At 43.7% G+C, this 26,874-nt stretch overlaps 1 protein-coding gene across 2 annotated transcripts in view; it reads left to right on the top strand.

Annotated features, from left to right (window-relative positions):
- The window catches only part of PPARG (peroxisome proliferator activated receptor gamma), a 194,120-nt gene that overhangs the window by 113,258 nt on the left and 53,988 nt on the right, over positions 1–26,874 (top strand). For both annotated transcript variants that reach the window (XM_085624861.1, XM_085624862.1), the window contains one exon: positions 8,375–8,513. In XM_085624861.1, coding sequence (XP_085480987.1) covers positions 8,375–8,513 — 139 coding nt within the window. The remainder of the gene's footprint in view (positions 1–8,374; positions 8,514–26,874) is intronic.

The following is a 26,874-nucleotide window of genomic DNA, read 5'->3' as shown; positions in this document are numbered from 1 at the left end:
TTTTAAAACAGATTTTATTGATTTGCACAAAACCAACAGAGGGATCAGGGTCCCCCTCTCCATTAGGAAACAGAGTTACAATCCAGTCAAGTGTGAATATATGCGCCAAAACAGAACGATCATGCCTTCTTGTCGGGTACATTATGCCCTCAGTTAAGTGCACGTAGACATCAATGGTAAACTCCTAACCCCAACTAGCCCCCCCTCCCCTGCCACCCTCCCAACCCCCCAGGCGTGTCACCAGATTTAGGTCGCAAGGGCCAGCAAGTCAGCCTCTGCAGCAAGGCAATGTGTTGGAAGAGGACATGGCTATGGTTATATTGGATCAACATATTTGTCTAGAAGCAACCCAGTTCCTGAGGGTCAAAAATGTAATCAGTGATGTCAATGATTTGAATTAACATGTCATAATTAATTTCATATGTAAGGTCATAGGCAATGCATGACGGGGGTGCATGTTATGATTAGTTTACCTAATCAAAACGAGTGAATGTCAGTGTTTTTTAGGTGTTGTTTTGTCACCATAATTGATTTAGTGAATGTATCTGTATATGTGTGCATGCGTGCATGTGTGTGTGTGTAAGACACAAAAAGAAGGCTCAGCTATGCATTTAGAATGGGTGTTGCCATTTAAGTACACACCAAATCGTCAACATTGTTTGGTTTTAGTCACTCTTGTATTTTTACTACTAATATGTTAAGTAAACTACAGATGGTATAGAGAATATTTGACAGACCATGGCATTTCATGCTGCCTAGAGCTTGTTTAGCAACAATTTAGACATGCCAGAGGCTGAGATTTAGCATAGTCCGCCCTGGAGTTTAATACCGCCTCAAACACTTTCGCTTTTAATGCAGGTGGTGCATGTTTTTGTTATATCCAGTCTACTGTGTTTTCATGGTCCACTGCACTGTGCTACATGTGCTTATCCAGATGAACACCTAGGACGGAATTTACAAAGATTTCACACAACGCAGTGCTACGCAGCAAGTGCAGTTTCTGATCTGTGTTGCGTGAAAGGAGGAGTGCAAAACTGTGTCCCTTTTTCAAAGCACTGGCACAGTTCTGCTCTTTTGTTTCACTGGAACACTTAGGGCTGCCTAACACCAACACAGGCATCCTTACCATAGTGCAAGAATGCCTGCATTATGGTCAGGATAGTTTTTTTGCAGGAAATAATACATTCCTGCAAAAATAAAAATATATATCTTTGATTGGCTTTTTCCACTTTGGATGTGTACTGCAGAAGGCAGCACTAATGCAAAGAGGAAATTATGATGGAAAATAAAGAAATATCTCCTCCTTATGCCTGCATTTTCAGGTGCACCATTTTGATGCAAAGTCATGTCTACAACTCTTTGGAAATATGGGTTTCTGTCAAATTCCATGGGTGATTGCAAGGCAACACCCATGTACCACCCCTGGGATGCCTACCCACCACAAAGTAACACAAGGTAACCCTATGCGCTGTGATGCCTTCTATTTTATTTTTTATATAGCTACTCATATTGACATTTGCATAGCTTTGTAAACACCATCATGGATTTTGTGTTGGGTCTGCATCAAAAAAGTGCTGCAATACCGATGCAAAACCTTTGTAAATCTGAGCTCTAGATTATTGATTTAAATAAGCTGAGGGCACGAGTCCTTCAGACATCAATCCTTTAACATAGCTTTGATCTCTAAAGAACATGTCCCATCCAGTAGATATTTGTTAGCAGCACCAGCCAGGAACTAAATTCCACATCGCCCCATAATGTGGAGTAGAGGTTGCATACAGACAAAACTCAGTATGAAGAGAGATGTAAGGTGTCCCACGGTTCATTTTAGTTGGGTCTGAGAAAGAATATCCCAACCTTCCTACTGATCATTCAGAAAATATAAAATCCAATATGTGTTTCCTAATCCTGACCTATCTACGCATCATTGGTTTTTGCCTATGAGTTTCCTAGATGCATGCACTTTTTTCAGGCACAGTAAATCTGAAAGTGTGTGTTCCATAGATTTCCCAGCATTATGACATCCCCACTTTTACTCTCATATAATGTCTGCAGTGCAGCCAAATCTCAAGTCTTAGAGTGCCGCAGCCCTACTGATACAGAGACCGCCCTCCGCGCCGCCACAGAAGACATCCGCACTCTCCTTGGCCAGGGCCACACTGCGGCCCTCATCTTACTTGAGCTCTCTGAAGCTTTCAACACCATCTCCCACCACACTCTCACCCTAGACTCCACGACTCTGGCATACAGGGAACTGCCCTCGACTGGATACGCTCTTTCCTCACCGGCCAAACCCAAAGAATCAGACTCCCACCTTTCCTGTCCAAACCAACAGAGATCAACCCCAAGGATCGTCACTCATCCCTATGCTCTTCAACATCTACATGGCCCCCCTCGCCGCCATCCTGAGGTAGCATGGACTCAGCATAGTATGCTACGCTGACGACACCCAGCTCATCCTCTCCTTCACGAGGCAAACCCGACATCCAGGAATGAATGAAAGACATTGCATCCTAGATGAGCAGCATCTGTCTGAAGCTCAACTCGGAGAAGACTGAAGTCCTTGGACTCAGCCTCTCAGCTTGGGACAGCACCTGGTGTCCCTCCGTCTAAGCAGACCCCCTACTCCAATGGACTATGCTCGGAACCTCAGCATCTTACTCGACTCCTCCCTCACCATGACCCAACAGATCAACGCCGCTCCTCCTCGTTCTACAACACCCTCTGCATCCTTCTCAAGACCTTCAAGTGGATCCCCCCCAAACCCAGAAAGCTGTTCACCCATGCACTCATAACTAGCAGACTGGACTCTGGAAAGGCCCTCTATGCCAGAATCAACAATGCCCTGCTCCGGAAACTCCAGACCATCCAGAACACCGCTGCCAGGCTCATCCTCAGCATCCCAAGACAGGAACACATCACCCAGCACCTACAAGACCTCCACTGGCACCCCGTCGAGAAGAGAGTAGCCTTCAAGCTACTCACTCATGCCTAAAAATCCCTCCACAACACCAAACCCCAATACCTCAATGAAAGAGTCTCCTTCCACGCACCCAAAAGAAACCTCCACTCCGCCGACCTCGCCCTCACCAAAACCCCATGCATAAGCAGAGCCAGAACAGACGGAAGAGCCTACGCCTACATTGCAGCAAAGACCTGGAACAAACTCCCGCTCAACATCAGACGTTCCCCCACTCCACACACCTTTAGCTCCCCCCCACCAGCACCTTGAGACCCTCACGGGTGAGTAGCGTGCTTCACAACTCCCTGATTGATTGATTGATTGAGTGATACAGATTCTGATTTTTCTCCTTAGGTAAACCATTTTCAGTGGTTTATAAGCCCCATTTAACCCCTGAAAAGATTAGATTCTTTAGGGAACGCTCACACCAATTTGGCACTAATAATCCACATGTTCTGCCACTTAAGTGTGCAAAATGGTTATGACAATCCATTGGGAATTCTAGTGAATATTGACTGAGTTACAACTTATTTTACCACATTACCTATGGACACCTATCTTCTGAGAGCATCCAGTTGCCCACTCCAAAAACTGTACTGACAATCGGGCACAATTTGTGAGATATCATCAGATATTTTTCAAACTTTACCTTTTTGTGATCATAACTTACACTTATGATTGCAAAATATTTTGTGCTCTGTGCCACAATTAAGTGCTTTCAGGACTGGTGAAGAAACTGGCAAATTAATATATGCTCTATTCCTTTAATACTCAAAGGGGTCATGTCTGCTTAAATCAACCATTGTGTGTTTTACTTGCTTATCTTTCTTAAAACAAATTATTATAAACATCTTTCATGCAGAGTTGGAATTATTACCTCTTTATAACCCCAAAACGTCCCTTTACTTCCAACGACTGGGAAGATTTTGTGTTTAAGTACAATTATTTTATCCTTTGGCCCTTTACATGCTGTATAGCCACCATACTCACTCACTGTTCTCCATTTCCGGGAAGGGGCTGCAATAAAAGAAAACACATAAATAACGACAACTGTTTTTCTGTACAACAGAATATTTGGACATACCGTGCCATGTCCAAGGGCTGTAAAGAAAAGATGATACTATTATAAAATGTTATGATATTCAGTTTCTGACTTCGGCAACATGCCAGGCTGAATCTTCACTGCCCGCTTTCGAACGTGCAGCCTTCAGATCCCAGCAGGTGTCAGTAGTGAGTGTAAAATCAGGCCACCATTTTGCTTGTATACTGTACCACCTTTCAAGCTAAAAGACCATACTTTCATTTAACACCTAGAAGCTCCTCCTTGTTTCCCATGAAAGGCCACTAACCTCACATCATTGTTAAAAAACTCATGATACTAAGGGCAGATGCATCAAATAGGGGCATGTAGGGTAAGATTCTACTAATGGACATCGACCCCCAGAATATTGCGATGTAAAATAATATCACGGACAGAATATCGAGGGACAAAATATCAAAAGATAAGTGCATATAAAAAAGCATAGATTTACTATTCCTAACTCCACCTCTACATACTTTGAACATATATGTATGGTGTAGGAACATATATATGTGGAGTTAGATACAGAAATTCTAGACTTACTTGTCGATATTTTTTATCCAATATTTTGTCCTCGATGGTGTGTCGAATCGATATTCTGTGGTTGATTTTCGAGTTGCACACCCTACGGAAAAATATGTTACTTGTTGCAACTCCATGCAACTTAAACTAAATTAACTAGGGCCATTAACAAGCAAAAGCGGCTTAGCGTTTGCTAGTTTGATTAGTTTAGTAGGTGTTGGTTTGTGCTTATCTAAAGTCACTGTGGAACATCATCACATTTTCTACATATATTATACATATTTGGCTAAAGGTTGAGTTTTGGTATACACTGGTCGCCACTCTGCGTTGCATGACTTCGTTGTAAATTTGAAGGCCTAGGGGTATGTGATGTCACTACCTTCGAAGATTTAAATAGTGCGGCTTATCACTCGTGAGGATAGCCATGGACTGTCCATGGGCACTGGGAGATTAAGTGATTTGCCCAGAATCACAGGATGTTGACCCGATGCTGAGACTCAAACCCAAATCCCCAGCTCCAGAGTTGGCAGCTCTGACCGCTGCACCACATCCACTCCCCGAGCTACAGTGACACCTATGATTTGTTTCAATGGGCTGGGACTTGTTCATGGAAAACTTCATTAAATAAAAGGAAAAAGAAAAAACATCTCCCGTTCCTGCACACACCACTGCTGTGTAGGTATGAACAGCAGAAACAACCCAGTTTCTTGCTTTGAGTTTTCAATCCATTACCGAGTGCAGTTTAATGGTCTCAAGGCATGGGCAAAGTTTCCCACCTACTCCTCCTTCTCGAGCCTGGAAACCTTAAGGGGATTCAGGAAAACAATTAAATATTGAAATAATGGGGCAGATGTAGCAAGCATTTTTGAGTTCGCAAAAGGAACAATCCGCAGAATCTGCCCGTTTGCGAACGCAAAAATTTCTTTTACGGTGCAGCAAACCTAATTTTGCGATTCAGTAACCTGTTACCGAATCATAAAATGGGTTTGCGATTCGGTATTAGGAAGGGGCGTGTTTATAGCCTCCCTTCCTAATACCGAATCGCATCGGTATGTATGAAAGTTTTTTGACCGCAATTGCAGTCGCCAAACATTTGCATTTTACCACCTACTTCAAATAGGTGGTAATCCATTCGCAAATGGGAAGGGGTCCCCAAGGCACCCCTTCCCCTTTGTGAATGTTTGTAAAACTATTTTTAAGAGCAGGCAGTGGTCCCACGGACCACTGCCTGCTCTTAAAAAATGAAAAGAAAACTTTTAATGTTTGTTTTGTAAAGCATCTTGTTTTCCTTTAAGGAAAACGGGCTGCTTTACAAAAAAAAAAAGATTGCTTTATTAAAAAGCAATCACGGGCATGGTGGTCTGCTGATCTCAGCAGGCCACCATCCCCGTGATTTTTGCGATTCCTAGGGGGTCGCAATTTGCGACCTACCTCATTAATATTCATGAGGTGGTCATTTGTGACCCCTTAGGAATCACAAAAGGTGTACTATACACCTTCATAGATTGCATTTTGCTATTTCCTAATTGCGAATCCTTGTGATTCGCAAATAGGGAATAGCAAAATGCGAGCTACATACATCTGTCCCAATGTCCTTTATTTCTGATGGCTTTTCTGAATTTCTTTTTATCTCTTACTCAAGAGATGGTGCGCCATTCCAAGGTCAGCTTTAGGTTTGAGGACACTGTCCATTTTTTCCTGTTACTCTTTATTGTTCTATTTTATAAGGTGATGTTTAAAACCCACACATTGATATCACATTGTGAAATGTACCTCACTTCATAAACAACTATAGAAACCTATAATAAAAGGAATAAGATGCAGAAAAGGATGAATTGTTTCCAGAAACAACGCAAGTTCAAACAGGAACATTGTTAATGATCCAGGAACAGGATTGCAATGAAAGAAAGATTAAGCGTTTTTACTTAAAAACTACCTTTTAAAAAGATATCAACCAAGAGAAGTGTAATCACATATCCTGTGACTTGGACCTCTGCGTTATTTGTATCCTATAAACTTGATAAAAGTTGGATGGAAAAGTATGTTTTCAATGTTCACTTTTGAATTGCAATCTAGGCCCAAACTTCTTAACACTTGTATTGTTGTAATGGGATTTACTTGTAAAGTAGCCCTAAAGAAACACAACGTATGTGCTACTTTGTATTAAGGGGGCATACCATTGGTGGTACGGACATTCTCATGCAACCACCCAGGCATTTGAGACAAATCTACTTACTAACATTGGTAGGGTTTTGCACAAAGAAAAGTATGCCTCCTCGAGGCAGGCGTAAGGTTGGAAAAAAGTTTTCTTTTCTCCAAATGTTTCCAAATTTGTATGTTTGCTGTACTGTAAAGCACACATACAAACATTCAGCTATGACTAGGTATAGTATTTTGCACTGCAGGGGTACCCTTCTAGTACAATACCTATGGTAGATGTCACACACACACCCTTGCAAGGATGTGTCTGGAAGCAAGGCAGCCAAAAGTGTGACATACAGGAGGAAAGAGGAACAGATCCTACTAGATAAGCAGCTATTCTGTGCAACGCATTGGTGCTGCACTGTGTTGTGTGACTTGTTTGTGAATTCGCCTCTTAGGGCCCTATTATGAGTCTGGCGGTTAGGGGACCGCCAGACTCGTGGTAGCTCAGTGGTGGCAGCTCTGGCCACTGCCACACATGTGGTCCGACCGCCCCATTAGGAGTTGGGCAGTCGGACCTCCGGCTCCGCCAGGCAACCTGCCGTTGGAGCGGTGGTCAGAGGCCACAAGATGCTTGGCGGGACCACTGTGGTCTACCAAACATATTACAAGTTTCCTCTCCTCCAGGATTAATATGGAGGTTCTTCCTCCATGTAAACCTTGGAGGAGAGGATGCCCCCCATGCCTCAACCGCATGGGGACGCCTACAGGGGGGCAAAACATGTGCCCCCCATGTGCATGCACATAGGGTCCTGCATGGCATGGACTTTCGAGTCCATGCCGTGCAGGAACCTTTTAGTGCGGTCCCATTGCGGTGCTGCCTTTGAAAGAGGCACTGCCTCGGGACCGCCACGCCGCCCGTGAGCCAGACCACTGAAAAGCAGTTACCTTCGGTGGAGCTGTGGCACTGCGGTTTGCACCGCCATATCACCGCTCCGCCAAAAGTCGCAATCGGGCCCTTAGTGTTTTTACCTGATAAGTGTACATTTTTGCATCTTACATGGTTCCTAGAGTAGGCACATGCCTCTTACTTCCTGGTCTGGCACCTACCCCAGAGAAGGCACATGGGTCTTACTTCCTGGTCTGGCACATACCCCAGAGTAGGCACATGGGTCTTACTTCCTGGTCTGGCACATACCCCCCTCTTTACTCGCTAGTATCAAAAGACCATCCTTCCGTTTCCTTTAGTCAGTGCAAAGTGCTTGGGGGCAGTGTTTGGGCCTGACTCCATGGGTGGGATCATGTTTGGTAGACTGGTTTGCTCTCTAACCCTGGGCTGGACCTTATTCCTTATATTTATTCTGGTTATTCCCCTGACCCCTTACCCGGTGGGGCTGCAACAGCCATCCCTGACTTGATCACCATTTATTTTTATTACTTCGCTTATGAATGGATTAGTAACCTTTTTAATAAATTGTTGCTTCTTTTTGCCAATATGAGTGGTGTAACTAATGAAAAAACTAAAAAGTGCACTCTGATTTACTGCAGCTTGCTCAAGGACATGGTGCAACATGGAAATAGACTAATAATGGCGCCTAGAAGAAGGAGTCTATGTGCTTTGCCACTTCCTGTTTCTTTTGTTTTTCAAATCTACCTTTGTTTTTTAGGGCTTCTTCCGGCGAACAATTAGATTAAAGCTCATTTACGACCGGTGCGATCTGAACTGCAGAATACACAAGAAAAGCAGAAACAAATGTCAGTACTGCCGGTTCCAGAAGTGCCTCTCGGTCGGCATGTCACATAATGGTGAGTAAACAGGCAGACCTGCATGCTGGGAGAGGTAAATTCGTCCACAGAATGGGGACTTCCTTCTGCTGTTTCTTATTCACCCCTAAAATCAAGCTCTGGCCAGGGTCAGACCGGTACAAAAAATAGGCCCAGGCACAAAATAAAAGTGCCCACCAAAAGCGAAGCAGATAGTTTAAAAAAATATATAATATCGGGGAAATCAACATTAACAACGGGGCATTTGACCATAAAACCAGCCCACACCTGCTGAAAAAACAGACCAGCCCATCGGGCATTGCCTGATTGCCTATAGGCCAGCCTGATCTTGCCACTGGGTTTGGCAAGGTGGTGTAGTGAATATTTTTTAAATACACTTTGATGCACTCATATGCCAAAAATGTAAAAAGAAACCCCCCCAGAAAAATAGAAAACATGCCTGCCTATATTTTGCAGCCATATGCCTGCATTAAATTTGTAAATAAAAGAAAAAAAAAACATCTGATCTTAATTTAACAGCACAGGTGTTTCTTAGAAGGCATGTGTACCTAAAACAGGTATAGAAACCGTTTTTGGTTATTATGCACATCATAAGAAATCATGATACTTCTTGGAGTAAAGAAAAAATACTATTGTCTGTACAGTAAGTTGAAAACATAGTTTAGACACACAAAGATGACTAAAACATATGGTAAATAAAGGACAAACCACAGGTAAACTATTGGCAAACCAACCCTGGCACTGAAATGCACTTCTTTTTATGTGACTGTGTGCATGTAAACAGGCACAACAATACAGTTGCAAATAGTGCAAGACAGCCAATATCTAAGGTGTGCTGACCCATTACCCCAATATGTATGCTGTTTTTGGAGGAAGAAAAGCGTGGATGCACAAACCACACTTAGCGACAAGAGCCTTAATCATGAAAAATTCTTACACATTTGAGTTTATGGAATATTAAAGTGCAGAACCATAGGTCTGAAAACCAGGACAGCATCTCTTTGAGCGAGAAAATCCTAACCCCATCTGTATTGTTATTGACAATTCCCAAAGAGAACAACTCTTCCTTCATCTGATATCTGTTTGTACGCTGTACAGGTATTTGGGGCCTAAAACACACCTCAATGTTATCCGGAAGGACAGAGACAATATTTTGCTGGGACAAACCCATTACACAGACAGCTTTACATCAACTCTCCTAAGGTTACCAAATAGCTCCATGTGTTTGGGAGCACAGACAAAGTTATGTGGTTTTATTTGCTTATTTAACATTACTTATCCCGTTGTCTGTCGACTTCCACCACCCTTCCCCCTGCCCCGCCGCCATCCCGCCCAGCCCCACTGCCCTACCGATATGACCTGTGAGAGCCGCCACTGGTGACCCCTAAATCAGGCTTGGCCATTGGTCAACTTGCCATTACCTCGACGTACATAAATTACTCCAACTGGAGGTATGCTAATAAATATGCTCAGTTCAAGCAAAGGCAAGTGGAGGTAATGATCAGTTCTCCAAAGGCGATCAAGGCTGTGACATCATCAATTTTTGGATAAATGGGAAAATATTGCCCATGAAATTTGCGTCTTTTGCTTTGCAAACTCTGCTGAAAGTGCACAGTCAAGAATGAGTGTGCAAAGCTGCTTGCCCATGCTCGGAGCGAAGAATAGGCAAACTCCCTTGGCACAGGCCCCACCCTCTGCACTCATCTTTCCATCTTTGCCAGGGTCACTCTGGGAGCAATCTGTACTGCCAAGGCACTGCTCTCCTCGCATGGAGTCAGCTCGTATTGCAATATAACACTCCCCAAGGTTCTTTTACGGGGCTATTCATTCACTGATTTGATGGCATGCCCCTGCATGCAAACACTTTTACAACTCTGGTGTCGATAGCACAATAAAAGAGGCACATTCATGTTATATACGGTATCAAGCTATAAAGCTAACAGCTTGTTTCCTCTAAATAAATTGCCCTGTTCACAGGCTGCAAAGTTAAAGATATCACCGCATCCATTTCTTCATATGCGCAATGCCTAGTGGTGTGGGAATGTCTTTATCCCTGCAAAGTTTTGCAAAGGTCCTGATTTTAACCCTTTTTAAAGGCTGCACATTTTCATAGTTTACATTTGCCAAGTTTTTTCCCTGCAATTCAAGATAATTTTCGTCGCATATCGAAATGTTTTTTTTCACTCAAACTGAACCCAGGAATGCTGGAAAATGTATGTGAAGTATCACTCTGAAAGTTTACCTTATGCGGAGCTTTTCTTTGCACAATGGTGATGCACTGGAAAAGAGCAGCGATTGCCGGTTCCATATGTCCCAGTGATCCGGTTTGACCTTAATCCGGTTTTTGTCTGAAACAAGATGGCAGCCATCCCTGTTTTTCCAGGCACATTTCCACCTGCAAAAAGCAGGTTGAAATATGCCAGGAAAAACATCCTGAATCTGGGGAAAAAAACATACTAAAATGGTGCAATAACACCTCTTCCCATATGTTATTCCCCATTCTAGTTGTCAGAACTTCGAATTCCCCAGCAGAGGTTTGGCAATACCACACATTATCAGTAATAGCGTGTGCAGTTTTTTCATGCCTCGTCACCAAACGTCTGTAATCAGCCTCTAAACCATTTTAATATGGATAAATAAGATAATGTGTTATATTGAATTTTAGTATAGTGCTTACCATGCCTGTTGAGGCCTTGTAGCACTTTGAGGATGGCTAGCACGCTAGACCACTGAGCCCAGAGTTAGACTGCAGTGTTAGTGGTAAGTGTTGAAGACGTGTATAGTATGCAACATTATAAAATGCGTGAAATATAAGTTCTTGACAGACACACAGACGTTACTGAGTCAACAAAATGCATCTTCAAGAGGGTTATAAGTTTCAGGGATTCATCTCAGAAGGCTTTAAAAAATCAGAGCTTCACCAGTGTGATTATTCACCATGGCAAACCGCGAAAGGGGTGGGGGGGGGGGTCGCTAAATTCTCCCACTGTTCGAGAGTAACTTTTATAGTGTTTGTTTAAAGTACAGAAATGCTTTGATGACCAACATCCGACCACAAAGTAAAAATATTTTTAATATCAACAAACTAAGAAAAACGTGCATGTAGGAAAAGATCGTTTTTTCTTCGATATTATCATCTTGAATTTAGTTTTCTTTTATAATGTTTTCAACACCAAGCTACCATCGTTCCACAGTGAAGATCTTTTGCTGTCTACAAATATGTGTTCCTAAAAGAGCTATCACACTTGGGAATGAATAGTTCTAATTCCTGAAGCATGTTTTTACATTCAGTGTCTCTTTCCAAACGGAAAGTGTTACTGGAAGTAGGCCTGGGCTAAATTTCCGTTCTGCTCGCGGAAATTGCGATAATTTGACATTTTCGCATTCCGCGGAGAGCGCGAAAATGTAAAAATTTCCGCATTCCGCAGCTTAGCGATAATTTGGTTATTGCTCGCGCTGTAAAATAATACATTTTCGAGCGCGCGCGATCGCCTTACCTGAATCCCCGCGTTTGCCGACAAGTTTTCCCGATCCGGTTGCGTTCTCCACAAGATGTTGGATTGTTGGTAGCCATTTGCGCTGTCTCGCGACAGTTCGCGCCCGCAGTAATGTCATTGGTCGCGCGATCACGTCTTTCTTCTCGCGATCATGCACCGCGAGAAGAGTGAAAACAAGATGGCCGCGCCCGCAAGCAACCGCATGGGTAAGTTGGCGAACCGCGACCATGCAGACAATACCGCGAACGGGCGGGAAAAAAACTTCCACATCTTCGCGATATTTCCGCGTGTTTGCGGAGATTTGTAACATTTTCACGATAATTTGCGAAAGTCACTTTCGCAAATTTCGCCCACCCCTAACTGGAAGGTGGAAAGGAGAAGCACAAGAGTCATTCAGTAGTTCAGGATGTTTTTGCAAAAAATACTGCAATGTAGTGTGGAGTTGCACAGACCCCTATGCAGTGCTTTAAATGGAAATGTAAAAGTGAAGGAGCTCTCTATTTAGAGTACCTGTTTGCTCTTGAGAAGTGCTGATACTGTCCCATTAAATAAATTGCAGCCGTGGTAGAAGTGCAGGTACTCTCCATTTGAAACTAAAGAAGTGCATGTACTCGGTACTGGACAGTACCTGACCATTTAAAGCGCTGCCTAGACACAATCAGGGACCAGTGGTTTCTGTAGAGATCAAGTATGATATTTTGCTTCACAAACCTATTAAACATAGTCTTTCTTACTGAGCACAAATCCGAAGGCTGACAGAATATAGCACAAAAGCAGGGAATGGACATACTTAACTTAATCTCAGCAACTGGGAATTCCATTCCATTGTTTTAGGTCCTCGGTAAGCGAACAGATGCATCTGCGACACATCCACATCGAACCTCGTGTTCAGTCAGAGTGGTGCAGCTATCCACCAATCTTCACGCAAATTGGTTTTCTCATACATAAATCACTTATACGTGCACGGTTTGGTCCTGGAGCAAGCTTTATGCCACCACCTTGTGGTGGTGCCACATTACTACATAAGGCACTAAAATGGCTTCCATTCAGTTTGCGAATGGAGAGCATTCCAGCAAATACAGTGATCTTTTGCCTTCAGACTTGAAAATTCTAACACTGTTCGTGAACATGTGACACTTATACAGCTTTTGTGAAGGCGCTTGGTGATGATTTTCGACCTTGATCCTGGCAGAGACATCCTCGCACCTCTCTCGTGAGCGCACTCAAGATTTATTCTTACTGAAACCCACCCTAGCAGCCAGTGGCTGACGGAGGGGAGCACATATAGGCCAGCATCAGAACTGTGAATCTCACCCGAAGAATGGATTTGAGGTGCTTTTCCTGAGCAGTATCTGTTTTAATTAAATATCTTAGGGTTCTTTTTACAGCATCCTGGGCTGCGGGTTGAAGACCCTACATTGCTGAATTAAGTGGGAGAGCTTAACTGCTCCTGCTGTACCTGTTCTGTGAATGCAGAGGTGTTATTCACCCTCTCCTGCTCCTTTCACATGTGCCACAGAAGGGTTGTATGACAGAGGCACACATGGCTAAACCACGCGTGCCTCCACAACGCTACACGAACAATGACAGCTTCTTAACAACGCATTCCTTTACTACATATGCCTTTACATTGCATGCATTTACCACGCAATTTTGTGATGAAGGCGTGACTGGTAAAGGGATATGTTTGGTAAAGATCACACACCAGGCACTGCCCTGAGTCCTAACAACACCCCAGCCCCCCGCCCTGAGCCCTAAAAACATCCGAACCCTCCCCCGAGCCTTAAAACAACCCAGACCCCCAAGCCCTGAAAACAACCCAGAGCCCTAAAAACTACCCCCACCCCCAAAACACAAAACACCCCTAGAAAACTTACTAGTCTGCGTCCATGTCTCCCGATCCTTTCTCTTACCATGCCCGCCCATCCGCGCATCTAGATCGCACACTGACTTAACCACACATATGCGTAGTTATGCGTAGTTAAGGCATATGTGTGGTTAAGGGAAGTGTGGTTCCGCTTACGGGGAAACGGCACGTGTGGCTCAGCCATTTACCGCCACAGAAGCACTCACACATGTGCAGTGATGCACAGTTTTAGCAGCTCCATTTGCATTTCAGGCAAGAGGGCTCAGTGAGTTAAATGCTTGCTGAAGACAACTGCTATGATCTGCTGCTCATGCACTTCATTTCTGGCAAGGCTGCATCAGCCTCCCATCCTTCCGAGATCCGTAATTGGTGCCACTAGGTTACAATAACACCTGCTAGTTAAGTGCTTAGAAGCAGTCGCAGTGCGGTACTAAGTGCCATGGAAAGGTAGTAGTGTTCATTGACTTGAAAGTAACAGACCTGCTTTTGGAAGGGAACTTCCACGTCAAATTTGAAGTGCATAGCAGCAGTGATCCTTCAAGCAGCCAAATGCAAACAGAACAAGACTTGCTCATGTTTACCCTCGTACAAGGCAATCATAATTTTAGAGTTTTAGCACTGGCCGTGTTATCATGTTAAACAAGCACTTTTATAGGGCTGCGCCAGTTTGTGGGAGAAAAAACCAGTGCCCAGCAGCACACAGTTTCGTGGGATATATATGTATAAAACAATTTATAGGGCAATTTAGAATTGCCATGATGCCATTCTGAATGGTGCTGTTGAGAGATTATGAATTTATAGAACACATATCTATTTCACTTCCAGGGAATCCCAGGACAACACGCATTTTTTCAAACAAATGTCCAATTTATTTTTATATTCTTTTTTTGTCAAAGAATAGCAGCACGTGCCAGATGTGTTTATTTTTGTGATTTATATTTTAAAGGAGATCCTCAGGCCACCTAGTTTAAGAACACATTGACACTCATTTTGTGCTGCAACACTGTCAAACATTTGGTCTACTTTTTCAAAAGGTTAAAATGCACTTGTGACACTGGCCCTAAAGGTATAGCCCACCAGCTGTGCCCAATGAGTACACGACTTTATCTCCAACGTAATTGAAACCAACAATGATTACATCAGTTGTCTGACACGATTGTCTGGTTTGGAGAAATTGATTTCAGTGGAGAAAATAAATGAAGTTTTAACTTCACAACCATGTTGCAGAACCAGACATTTCCACAGCCAACGATTCAAGCAGGATTAATCTCCTTGGAAAAAAAGGGCTTTCATGATTAAAATTGCCTTTGCCAAAAAATAATGCATTAAATGTCTTTTATGCCCACGGATTTTATCAGTGGTTAATTTGTAAAAGAATAAGCACCTGTGGCCAAAGCTTAGCGTAGAAGCCCGCGGCCGGCAGGATTAAATGTCAGAGTTAGGATACCAAGGCTGCGTAGTCTTAAATCCATCTCCTGCGTCTTTAATTCACTCACTGCACTCCCTGCCCCTTTATCTCACTCTTGCAGGTTCCGGCTTTCTCCCTTTGTGGCGGTTTTTACATCTTTCTCTTCCCACCTTCTTTTCCTTTTTGTTATTTTTCCTCCTTCATGCCTCCTGTTACTTTTCTCTTATGCCTTTCTTTTGGAGAAAAACATCGTTGCTGTTGTTAGCTCTTTTCCCCTCTTTGTAAAATTTCCTGCCGAATGCTTCTTGCAGGCAGTTACAGACTTCACTTCTACTGCACCCTGCAAGCTCTTCTTTTGAACCTTCATGGTTGGAAGAAACTTGAGGGTGCTTGGCTCGTGTTAAGGTTGTATGAACTTGCAAAGTCCAGAGACTCGCAAATCAGTAGATTTTCAAAAACCTCATAGTCTTTGCAAAATGCAAAGCTCACAAGGTTCTTTTCTCTTTCTTAAAGAAGGAAGATGTTCGGTGGTCCTTTGCACCAGTGGGAATCTATTCCCACTGATGCAAAGTGTGCAGGGCAGAGGGTGGACTTTCACCACTCAGTAGCTATTCTCTGTACCCTGCTCTGAGACGCTCTTCTCTCTCGTCCCTGTCTACCCCAAGGATTCGACTCACTTACCTGGCACTGACATTCAGGTGCCGGCAAGACCCTCAAATATGTACCGTCCCCATACCGATGACGTCCTGACACCGTGATCTTTCCCAACCATCACCTGCAGCTCTCTCCAACACATTTAGATTGTGACCACGGGAAACCCACAGGGGTCCGGGATGTCCTGCTTCAAGATGTCCCACCCCTACAACATCGTAGACCAGAAACCATCAGATTGCGACAGGCTGGGGATTTCCCCCAAACATTGCAACAAACCAGGTGAAGTCTGAAAACTTCGGCCACCTTCATAAAGGCTGAAATTTGCCCAACCCTCCTCAAGCCTAAAAAAAATATCACCCACCCCCTACATGTGATTGTAAGCCCAAGCAAAAGACTAGGATCGTTGGTGCATTCATTTAAAATTTACATTGTGACTGGCAACCAGGCCCTCTTGCGTCTGTTCGGGATTAAATCACAACATTGGTCTGCAGCTCCGAGTCCTCCATAGGAGCAAAGGAGCCCCACCCCCACACACACACACTGCTGTGCAGAAAGCTGGAAAAATTAAATGGCAATACAAGGACTGTATTACCATTTTATTTTTCTAGCTTTCTGCCGAACGGAGAGGGCAGGGCGGGCCAGTGAGTCCTTGCTGCTGATTGGCAGTAATGACAAGTGGCCCCTTCAGTATGAATTTCGCATGTCGGTTTGGCCGGCTACCATGCTACAGCCAAACCGACATGCGCAATTCAAGCTCTCCAACCCAGTTGTGTTAGACAGCTGGGTTGGAGAAGAGGCACAAGCCTCCAGTGCCTTTCAGAGCGCTGAGGAAGCCTGTTCCAGCCAAATCAGACCTTTCAGTCATGCTGCTTCACAGCATGAGAACAGCCTCTGGATTGGATAAGGTAGTTGGCTGTGTAACGTCACCTCACGCTCGGAGAAGTCTTGAGCCAGGGACTGGAGTGCACTGAAGACGTGCTGCAGGATAAGGAAATTAACTTTTATTTTTTGTTTCCTGGATGTTTATTTTCATGTGTTATAGTGTTTTAATGTAGTTCTTTAATGTATGTGTGTGTGTTTTAATGTATGTAGCGATAGCGCCTCACCTTATGTTTTTGTCACCAGCCGCCATTGTTGGTCTGAGTTCCATTCAAGCGTAGCTGAGGAAGGTCTAAGTGGTGCTACCTGAAAAACACCATTCCATTCATTGCTAAGTCTGCTACTGAGCAGAATGTGTCGACCTGTCAGACTAGGGGGTTGATGGCTGATGGTGTCATGGGTTATCAGATTTCAACTGACGGATAGGAACACTAAGAAAGAGTCGTGTCACGCAATCCACACTAAAACATACTTGCTGAAGCAGTCAGCACTTTAGTTGTTGTATCCATATCTAGTGTGGCTGTCATTACAGAAACAGGGTAGTGAATTCCCTACTCCAGAACTATTAAAGGAGGCGCTCCAAGGAAAAATGTGTGATCTTGAGATATAAAGTGATTGGGAAAATTAGAATGTTTAATCCAGGAATTAGATCCCTTAAGAGGCAGCAGCACAATTTAAATAGATCCATTTTCAGTGTTAAAGGGGACAACTAACAACATAGAAAAACAAATGCTGTGCAGCACTTTTTGATGGATTGTCTTGTCAAGTTTCACCTTATTTTGAGTTAGGTGCAAAATGAAGTTTGAAATTTCCTCTACATTTATAAAACTTATAGGGCCTCGGTACGAGTACCCTGAAATTCCTGATGGGGCAGGTAACAGAGTTATCAGCCTCATCTGGAATTACAAAGTGCGCAGAAACACCACAAGCATCTCATGTTTTCCCTGCATATTTCAGCTGCTTTTCAACGGGGAGACAATGAGGAACAATCCGCAACGCAGACCCGGAATTACTGATTCCCATGGTAATTCCTCATTTCTCGATCGATTATCAGGGCACGATCTGAAATCCTTCTAAATTTCACGCCCCTTAGTGTCTGCAGTGCATTGATCATTCTGTGGGCCTGATTCTGCTGATGCCATCATACTTGGACACGCCTCCACATTGCATTGTCAATCAACCGCTTGCAGTTGCTGATTGGCAGTGAAGAAAGGGATACGTATCTTCAGTGATGATGCCATTAACAAAAACCAGTCGCGCACACTGACATACATGGGGAGAACAAAAATATAAATGAAATAACTTCCCAGTAAGCAATATAGGTCATCATAAATTATTGTATGTCTGCTTTGTTCACCTCCTTTAAACTAGTTTAAAAATGTATCAGTAGGGCTGTTTCCTTTTCAGTAGCTACAGTAGCAATGTCGAGGCCCAAGAGTCAAGGCTACCCATGAGAAACTCTTGCAGGAGCCTGCACAATTCTAAACGTGGAGACAGAATGCCCTGGGAATCAGCGAATAGCGAAGTTTCCTTCTTCACTTTCCTTTAGACTATTAGCAAAATGTCCTACAAACAATAATCAAGCATTATAAAAGATGAGAACTCATGTAATTATCATATTTCGTAATTCCAAGTTGTATGGAGAAAATATGTTCGCAAAGGTTGGCTGATTTCCAACTACTTAGTATGTTCAACACTTATATTTCAATTTATATTGTGGGGAATATAACTTTTCCAATGTACTGCTCAAAACCTCAGCCTTGGTGTCACAGATGACATCACAAAGATCGTCATTAATGACTTCACTGGCAACATCAGAGACACCATCACCTTTGTCATCACCAATTACATCACCACTTTACATGTAGTTTTAAGGGTGCTACTGTGAACAAGTATGTGCCCTTGTAAAAAAATATATAGAGAAAGAGGCTCCATCAGTGACACTCATAAGCGCTACACACCCTCATATCTATTAATTGTAGTTGGAGGACTGAGGTACCAAGTTCAGCAAACAGAATGCTTTGTAGTGCATACACACAAAAACAAAGCTCTTTTTCTCACAAAAAACCCCACAAAAGCAGAAAAGAGCAATTGTTTGTGATCCCGACGAGGATATTGATGTGAATGGCCATTTGATGTTCCTAAATTCCCTTTTCCATATCCTTTTCATTCTCGTCGACCATTGTCAACCTGTAAGATCAAAGACCTGGTTTAGTGACACCAATAATAGAAACCCCAGCCTTGCCTCTTTACCTCAAGCATTTTGTCCAGTTTTACTCTCTTTGCTGGCAATCATGAGACTAAAATAGGCACCACTAAACAAAACATCATCGAAATGTCTTGAATAACAAATATATTGGCATCAATGTGTAGGAATGTTCGAAGAAAGAGTAAAACATGAGAAATTACCTTCAAGGTACTTAACGAAGTTAACCAAAGAGGAGAAAATTCTCAGGACTACGGAGGGACCTGCAGACGAAACCCATCCATAATCAACCTTGAAACATCTTCGCTGTGCCAGAGGTCCAATAAGAAATATATTGCTAATAAGTAAGAAATGCCATTTAAGGAAAGATATATTTTACTCTATTTTGCATGCTTGACAGATGCAATGGAAAGAAATAGTTTATAAGTACAGGTCCTCTCCTAGACCATGGAACCAAGGGAAGAGCCAAATCAAAGACTGCGCACACACTTTACTAAGTGCCAGTATGGTAAGTGCCAACCGTGGTTCACGAATAGATAAGTCTGCTTTCTTCCTGCTGCTTTTACTGCTCTCTTTATAGCTCAGCATCTAATTGGCTCTCATCAATGTATTTTTATTGAGGACACCTTGAAATCCAATTCCGGAAAGTCTGCCATTTTTGATGGAGGGTAGCTTCAGGGTCCTTAAATTCCCAAATTCTCCTTTTGACTGTGTTTTAAAAAAACAACACAAAATAAAGCTGGCCCCAGGGCAGGTAGTGTTATATTAGAGGGAGCTCCAAACCTACTTGCATATTTATTAAAAGTTCACACAACGCAGGGCAGTGAGCAAAGTTGCTGCACTGCGTTGCATCAAAGGAAAAGTGCTGAACAGCGCTGTATTTACCAAGAGTTGGTGCTCTTCAGCGCTATATCTGTGCGGGCTCACTAGAGGCTGCTCAGAGCCAACGGAGGAACCCTTGCACCATGCAGCAAGGGTACTTGCGTTACAGGAAGGATCGTTTTTGTGCAGGAAGACACACCTTTCTTCACAAAGTAATCCAAAGAAGCATTTTCCTCTTTCTATGTATGATGCAGAATGCATCAAGCACATGAGAGGAAGTAAGGAGGAGAAGCACCATCTGTGATAGGAACACCATTTTGGCACAACCCAAGATTTACTACCTGAAGTAAATCCGGGATTGCATCAGATTCCATGGAATACCCATGCCCTTCCCATGAAAAGCCTACCACAAGGAAATGTAAAGCAACCCAGCACAAGCCACTCTGTTTCATTGCATTTATATACAAAGTCATGCAATCAGTGCAAATAGCCCTCTGTGATCCCATTTAAGGAATTGCGTTGCTGTGCGGTGGCTTGAGGAACACAAGGACAACGGAAATCCTTAATTAATCTGGTCCTTCGTTTTAAGTCCCACCAAATAGGCCTGCCTCAGTGAGTGCCAGGCTTCACTCAGCTTCTTCTCTAACCATCATCTCTTCTGGGAAGGGCTTGTTGAACAGCTCTTTACATTTAATACCCAAATTCACACTAGTCTCACGTGAAATCCCCTTCACTAAATGATGGTCAGAGGGATGTCAATGAGTATCAAACCTTTTTCAAAAAGGCACGATCAAATTGTTTACAAAATGTGAAATAGATTTTCGCCAGAATGTACTAGGAGTAAATAAGACAAATAAGACACTGGCTGAGGCAGCCTAATACAAGAGAAGTGGCTGCAAGAGACAAACTATCTTTGAGAAGCTCTTCTCTTATATAACAGGCTCCAAGATGCTCTACTCTATGCCATATGCCATATTTGTAGGCTCAAAAGCCTCTCCCCACTGGTTATATGAATTGATTGTGAAAGACCTGAATCAGAATCTACAACTAAGCATTCAAATGCTCATAGGAAGCATGTCCATAAAAGATCGATGTGCATTAAAACAATGAGGTGTCTTTAAATTCCTATTTGTTTGAAACTATATGCCCTCAAAACTTCATCACATTTGTTTGGATGTAACTGTGACGTAGTGAAGGAGCTTTCATGGACCAGGGAAACTACTATGCATATTTGGTGGCATTGTCCCACTTTTGACCTTTTTTGGATAGAAGTGGCTAAAGCATTAAATGATATCCTTAGTTACCATATTGCATTCAGCAACTTTCGATAATGCTTCCCATTTGGAAGGGTTTAACCCCTTCGCTGCTGCGGACATTCCGCTGCAGCGCTGGGGGGGGCAGGGGGGCAGCGCGGCGGGCCTGTGCTCATGACGGAGCCGCTCCGTCATGAGCCACAGTTGAGCTGTGCTCATGACGGAACGGTTCCGTCATGACTCCGCCCATTTGCGTTGTCGCCCCGCACAGGCGGGGAAACAGCGCCGCGCAGGCGGAGCGGCCGCCGGCAGGATTGTCATGACGGAACCGTTCCGTCATGAGCACACGACAACCGTGGCTCATGACGGAACGGTTCCGTCATGAGCAGGGAAGGGGTTAAGTGATATACTGTTTGAACACCAACATTGTTGTTTTGTGACAAGGTTAGATGTCCGAGATGTGCTTGATGCTAAAGAGAACACTTACCCTGCCTTAATAGCAGACTGAGACCTCAGAAATCAGATCACATCACCCCATCCTGATAGAACATCACTGTCTTTCCTTGCCAGGCCGCACTATCTACAAAACCAGCTGCATCTCTTACAAAGTCATCATTACCAGGACCTGTGCTTATCTTGCAGATAAGCTCACCATCTCTGGTGGTTCTCGGCAAACCTGCATTCATGACACTATCAAACTGTAGACTAAGAAATATAAAAGAATAGGGAAGAATTAAAAACTCACCTTTTTAGAAAACACTACATCATAATCCGTTAACTGTCTGCAACCAAACTTCCTTTCCTGTTACTTGTTGACTTCATGTCATTGACCATGTACACCTCTCTGCTGCCTTTTGTCTAGGTTTGCACTATAGAAATACCACATACATACATACAAGAAATATGGTGAAAGAATGTATGGGATGATTCATAAAAACGTGGTCATGGCACAATGACTTGGTTGTCAATTTCAGAGTAGTGATTACTAAATCTCATTACATATGGGTCTGTTATGGGGTGTGTGGACCATTCATTTCAGTTTGTCTATTCCACAAACATCCAATTCATTCTTAAACCAGCATAAGTTAATTCTTGGGTACAACGCACACAGCTTCACATAACTGTTTCAAGTCACTTGGGTTAATTATGTGTGCAGGCATAAGCTACACCAAATGGTGCATGCTGAACCTGGCCTTCTCTGCAGCGTCATCCCTATACTTATTGCCTTAACCCTTCTGTTTTTGCTAACTTCATTTTTGCTGGCTTTTAGGACTCAATGCACTTTACCACTGCTAACCGGTGCTAAAGTGCTTATACTCTCTCCCTTAAACATGGTGAAATTGGCTACCACCCAATTGGCACATTTAATTTACTTGTAAGTCCCTAGTAAAGTGGCACTACAAGTACCCAGGGCATGTAAATTAAATGCCACTATTGGGCCTGCAGCACTTATTGTGCCACCCATATAAGTAGCCCTCTAAACATGTCTTAGGCCTGCCATCGTAGCTTGTGTGTGCAGTTTAAACGGCCAGTTTGGAATGGCAAGATACACCTTTTTAATACATATAAGTCACCCCTAGGGTAGGCCCTGGACAGCACATAGGGCAAGGTGCAGTTTATTTAAAAAGTTGGACATGTACTTTTAACTTTTTGGTTTCTTGGTAGGTAAAAACTCTTACATTCGTTTTTCCCTACTGAAAGGCCTGTCTCTCCCATAGGATAACATTGAGTTACTGTGTTATATTTAATAACTGATAACTTTCAATTGGGACCTAGTAGGAAAGTCAAGTTTGGTCTGTATAGAATTGTAATTTAAAATCCTCTTTAATGAAAATGTTGGATTTTAAGTCACAATCCTAAAATTGCCACTTTTACAAAGTTGAAATGTTCTTGTCCTAACCATTTGGTGCCTGCAGCCTGTATCCTGGGTCACAAGACTAGGTGTGGCTGGCAGTTGGTCTTTTTGTATTACGCCCAGACTTTGAGAGAAAAGGGGAATAGGTATTGCAGGATAGGCCATTTTTGACCTTATAGGGGGTGGAGCTGCCACCTACAACACTTATACATCACAAAGACTCTGCTTCAGCACACTCACAAAAAGTGTAACACTAGTCGTTTTATGTCCCAGACAAGCTGGAGCCAGGGCAGGGAGTCTAGAAATTTGAGACACCTCTGTAGGTGAGGACTCCAGAAGCTTCTCCTACTTCAAGGTGAGCACCCGGTATAAATATTGGAGCCTCAGACCCAACTCTTCAGTACACCTCTGAACCCTGGTAGACTCAGAAGAAGGACTGCAGTGCTGCTCTGCTGAAAGAAGAACTGCTGCCCTGCAGCCTGTGTGAGAAGGACTGGGCCTGCATCTTGAGCCCAGGACCACCAGAGTGACTCCACGGGCTCGTTGGCTTGCCTACTGATTAGAGCTTCAGGGACAGAAAATGCTCCAACCACCTTGAACACCAAACCTGGACTCTGTCTGTTCTGATTTCTGCACCCAATTGGTGCCACCCCAGGCCTGGACCTTTGGAAGTGGGCCTGATGGTGCTCTGCCAGCCCAGCTGTGGTCCTAGCAGATCCAACGCAGTGCAATGCATTGCCTCACAGCTCATCAGACCCACGGCTGCGCTTCGCATCCCCGATGCAAGAACTCACAGCTCCTTGGAACCATCTCTGCGCAATGCATCCTCAATGCAAGACCTCGCATCACAGCCTCACATCTCCTTGGAACTGCAGTTGCGCTGCACATCCTTGAGTCAGTACCTCACATCGCAACCCCAGCAGCTCCTCGGAATCGCTACTACATGACACATTCTCGACGCAAGACCTCACAATGCAGCACAACCAGGATTTAAACTACTTTGTTCAGTGGGCCTAACTTGGTTCCTATATGTGGCCTGCAATTCATCGCGGTCAGTCTGAACTTGTGACTTTGTCCCGGTCCAGTGTGACCAGATAATCACAGTTAGCATTGTGTGCTCTTGAGCACTAGCTTTACCTAAATCTTTAAAATTGCATATTTCCAGTTCTACTACTTGAACTTTAGCCGTTTTGGTGTCAAATCATTTATTAAATTTGACTCTATTTTTTTTTATTTGTGCGGGACTTTTCTTGTGTTGTGTTATTACGGTTCTTGTGCTGCATAAATACTTTACACATTGCCTCTAAGCTAAGCCTGACTGCTCTTGTGCCAAGCTACCTGAGGGTTACGCTCAGATTAATTTTGGGCTTATTTGTGTTTCACCCTGACAGGGATTGTGGTTGCTGCTTGAGTAGGTTTTGAACCCCGTCAGCCAGTAATCCAATTTCCTATAGTGTAGAATTCAGAGCACTTAATATAAAAGTTTTCTCAGATAGCGCCGTGTTCCAGGTCTGGCTCGCCCTCTCTGCAGATACCACAAACAGGGTGCAAATTTAGTTTCAATGTCAAATTAATTTTAAGGGTACCACTATTGGATACGGTGGTATGTATTGTAAAAGTAGAATGGCAGATGCGTATTAAGGCAGTAATGTGGATATTACAGTTTATACCACGTGACAAAGGTGTCCTACGAGATCAGTTAGTCGAATGCTCAGATATCAGCATTTTTGAGTGCATCTTTGCCATCGGTGTGCTATTGCTCGTGATTGTGCCGATTACCATGCTCATGGGCTTTATTTGTCAGTCACTGGCATAGAGGGTCACACAGTCCAATCTCTGTACCAGCAAAGTTACTTCAGTTCAGTGATGTTCACAAACTTCCACTCCTGAGGGACACTGTGTCACATCACGCAACGTCACACTCTTTCTGGGGGTCACGTGGTGGACACCAAGCTCCTAGACATCTTAACGATCTCGATAGTGATCTGTTGACAGATGAACCCTAAAGAGAGAGCAGTTATGGTACGGAAGCCTAGCGGCAGTTTTGAAGAGCACGTATCAGCCAGCAGAATTACTGGCCGGACGCCATTCCAGCAACCCCTTACTAAACACGGGAAGAAAACAGGTTAATCACGCTGCCTGGGTGTGGAAAGGGTTCAGAATGCACGGCCTTATCAGATCTCGTGCGCGCAAACTGTCTATCTGAACTCACTTTACCTCTGGTAGGTCACTGCCGGTTTTTTTTTTCCTATTATCAATTTTGTGGCCTAGAGAGAGATATTTTACTCTGTGTGTCACGAGGCTGTTCGCCTGCTGGTTTTCACTATGATTTGTTGACTAGCTGAGACTACTTTTGAGAGCCGATGACTGGCACAATTCAGCAAAAATAAAAGCCATATCGGGGCTTATTTACAAGGCCTTTGCGCCACTTTTGCATCATTTTTAACATGGGAAAAGTGACGCAAAAGTGGCGCAAGGGGCTTGTAAATCTGCCCCATAGAAGACAAAAAAACGTATACTGCCAGGAGAGTTGCTTGCAGGATACATCAGTGGTTTGTCGTGTCTCTTCCCCAACTCTCAATGTAGTTGTGATCGTTTGTGCAGGATAGTTGGGTCTGGTGGCTGTTATTGGCTTTTGCACGGTGTACTGAAATAGTGGTTTATACCCCAAATGGCACTTTTAACATTCTGGTGCAGGACATGTTTTATCTGCATGCTTTGCCTGCTTCTCTTCACTGGCTCGGAGTGTTGACATCTCTTTCAACGAGACCATGAGAGTGGCAAGCAAGGTGCCAACAGCTGCGCCACATCTTGCAAGGTTGGCATGGCATTTATTCATGTAAGCATGATAGCCTAGTACAGCTCCTGGACATGTTATACTTTCAAAATATAAATCAACCAAAGGCATAGTTTCATGTTCAAGTACCTATATGTGAACAGGGGTTAGGTGCCCTCAAAGGCATGGGCGTGTTCTGAAATAGGTTTCACTGAATGTAATTATTGAATTACGGCATATGCTACTATGTTGTGGTTGTTTGCAAGTGTGTGATAGAAGAGATCCTATCCCAAACATTCCTAAGGGAAAACATCAGAGACAACAAGGACATCATGTCTGCTAGATATAAGCTTTAACTCTACATGGCAGTGTAGGGGCGCAGAGTGGTTAGGGGAGGCAATACTGCGTAACTGACTGGGGCAGCAGAGAGATGAGTGCACATCCCCACTCCGCTCCAAAGAACCAGAACCACCACCCGATGACCGTAGTGCGCCTTGGTTTGGCCTCAAATAGCACCAGCGTGGGGAAAAGCCATATCCAGACACACGTGTGCAGTCAGAAGCTGCAGAACCCATGGCACCGCTCACTCTTGCCAATAGTGGTGGGGAGCCCTGCCAGCCACCTGTAGCCTCCCCCTCCTCCACATCCCAGAGGACTAGGAAAGAGCCTTCGCCCTCCTGCGGTTCCAATGAGGGAAGAATGTCAGAAGGGTCTAATGGCATGAGGATGTGTAAGAGTGCCATGGCACTAATAGTGGAGAATAGAAGGAGCTTCCTTATGCTAATAGTAGGGGTCTATGGGCCAATGGAGTTCAGAGAAAGTATCACGCACGCTGCTGTCTAAGACTGGGACAGGAGAAACAATTATACCGCAGTCAGAACTTAGGCCAAGGTGGACACACGATGTCATAGGGCTGGTCGGTGGGGAAGGAAGAGACAGAAGAGGCAATGTAGTTGTGAAGAATGTAAAACATAGGAGAGAGAATGAGTGATTGAGGAAGGGATAACAATTGAAATGTGGGGAAACAACATTGACTACCTTGTGTAAAAAAACAAATTACCTCTAAGGGACTCAAATATAGTATATTGTATAGACATAAAAGAAGCCTCCATTGAACCGTATCATGGACCCTGGAAAGAGAAGAGCAATATGCTGGCTGAAGAAA

This window comes from Triturus cristatus, chromosome 9 (genome assembly GCF_964204655.1).
Source record: "Triturus cristatus chromosome 9, aTriCri1.1, whole genome shotgun sequence".
NCBI lineage: Eukaryota > Metazoa > Chordata > Amphibia > Caudata > Salamandridae > Triturus > Triturus cristatus.
This window is presented reverse-complemented; position numbering and strand designations above follow the sequence as displayed.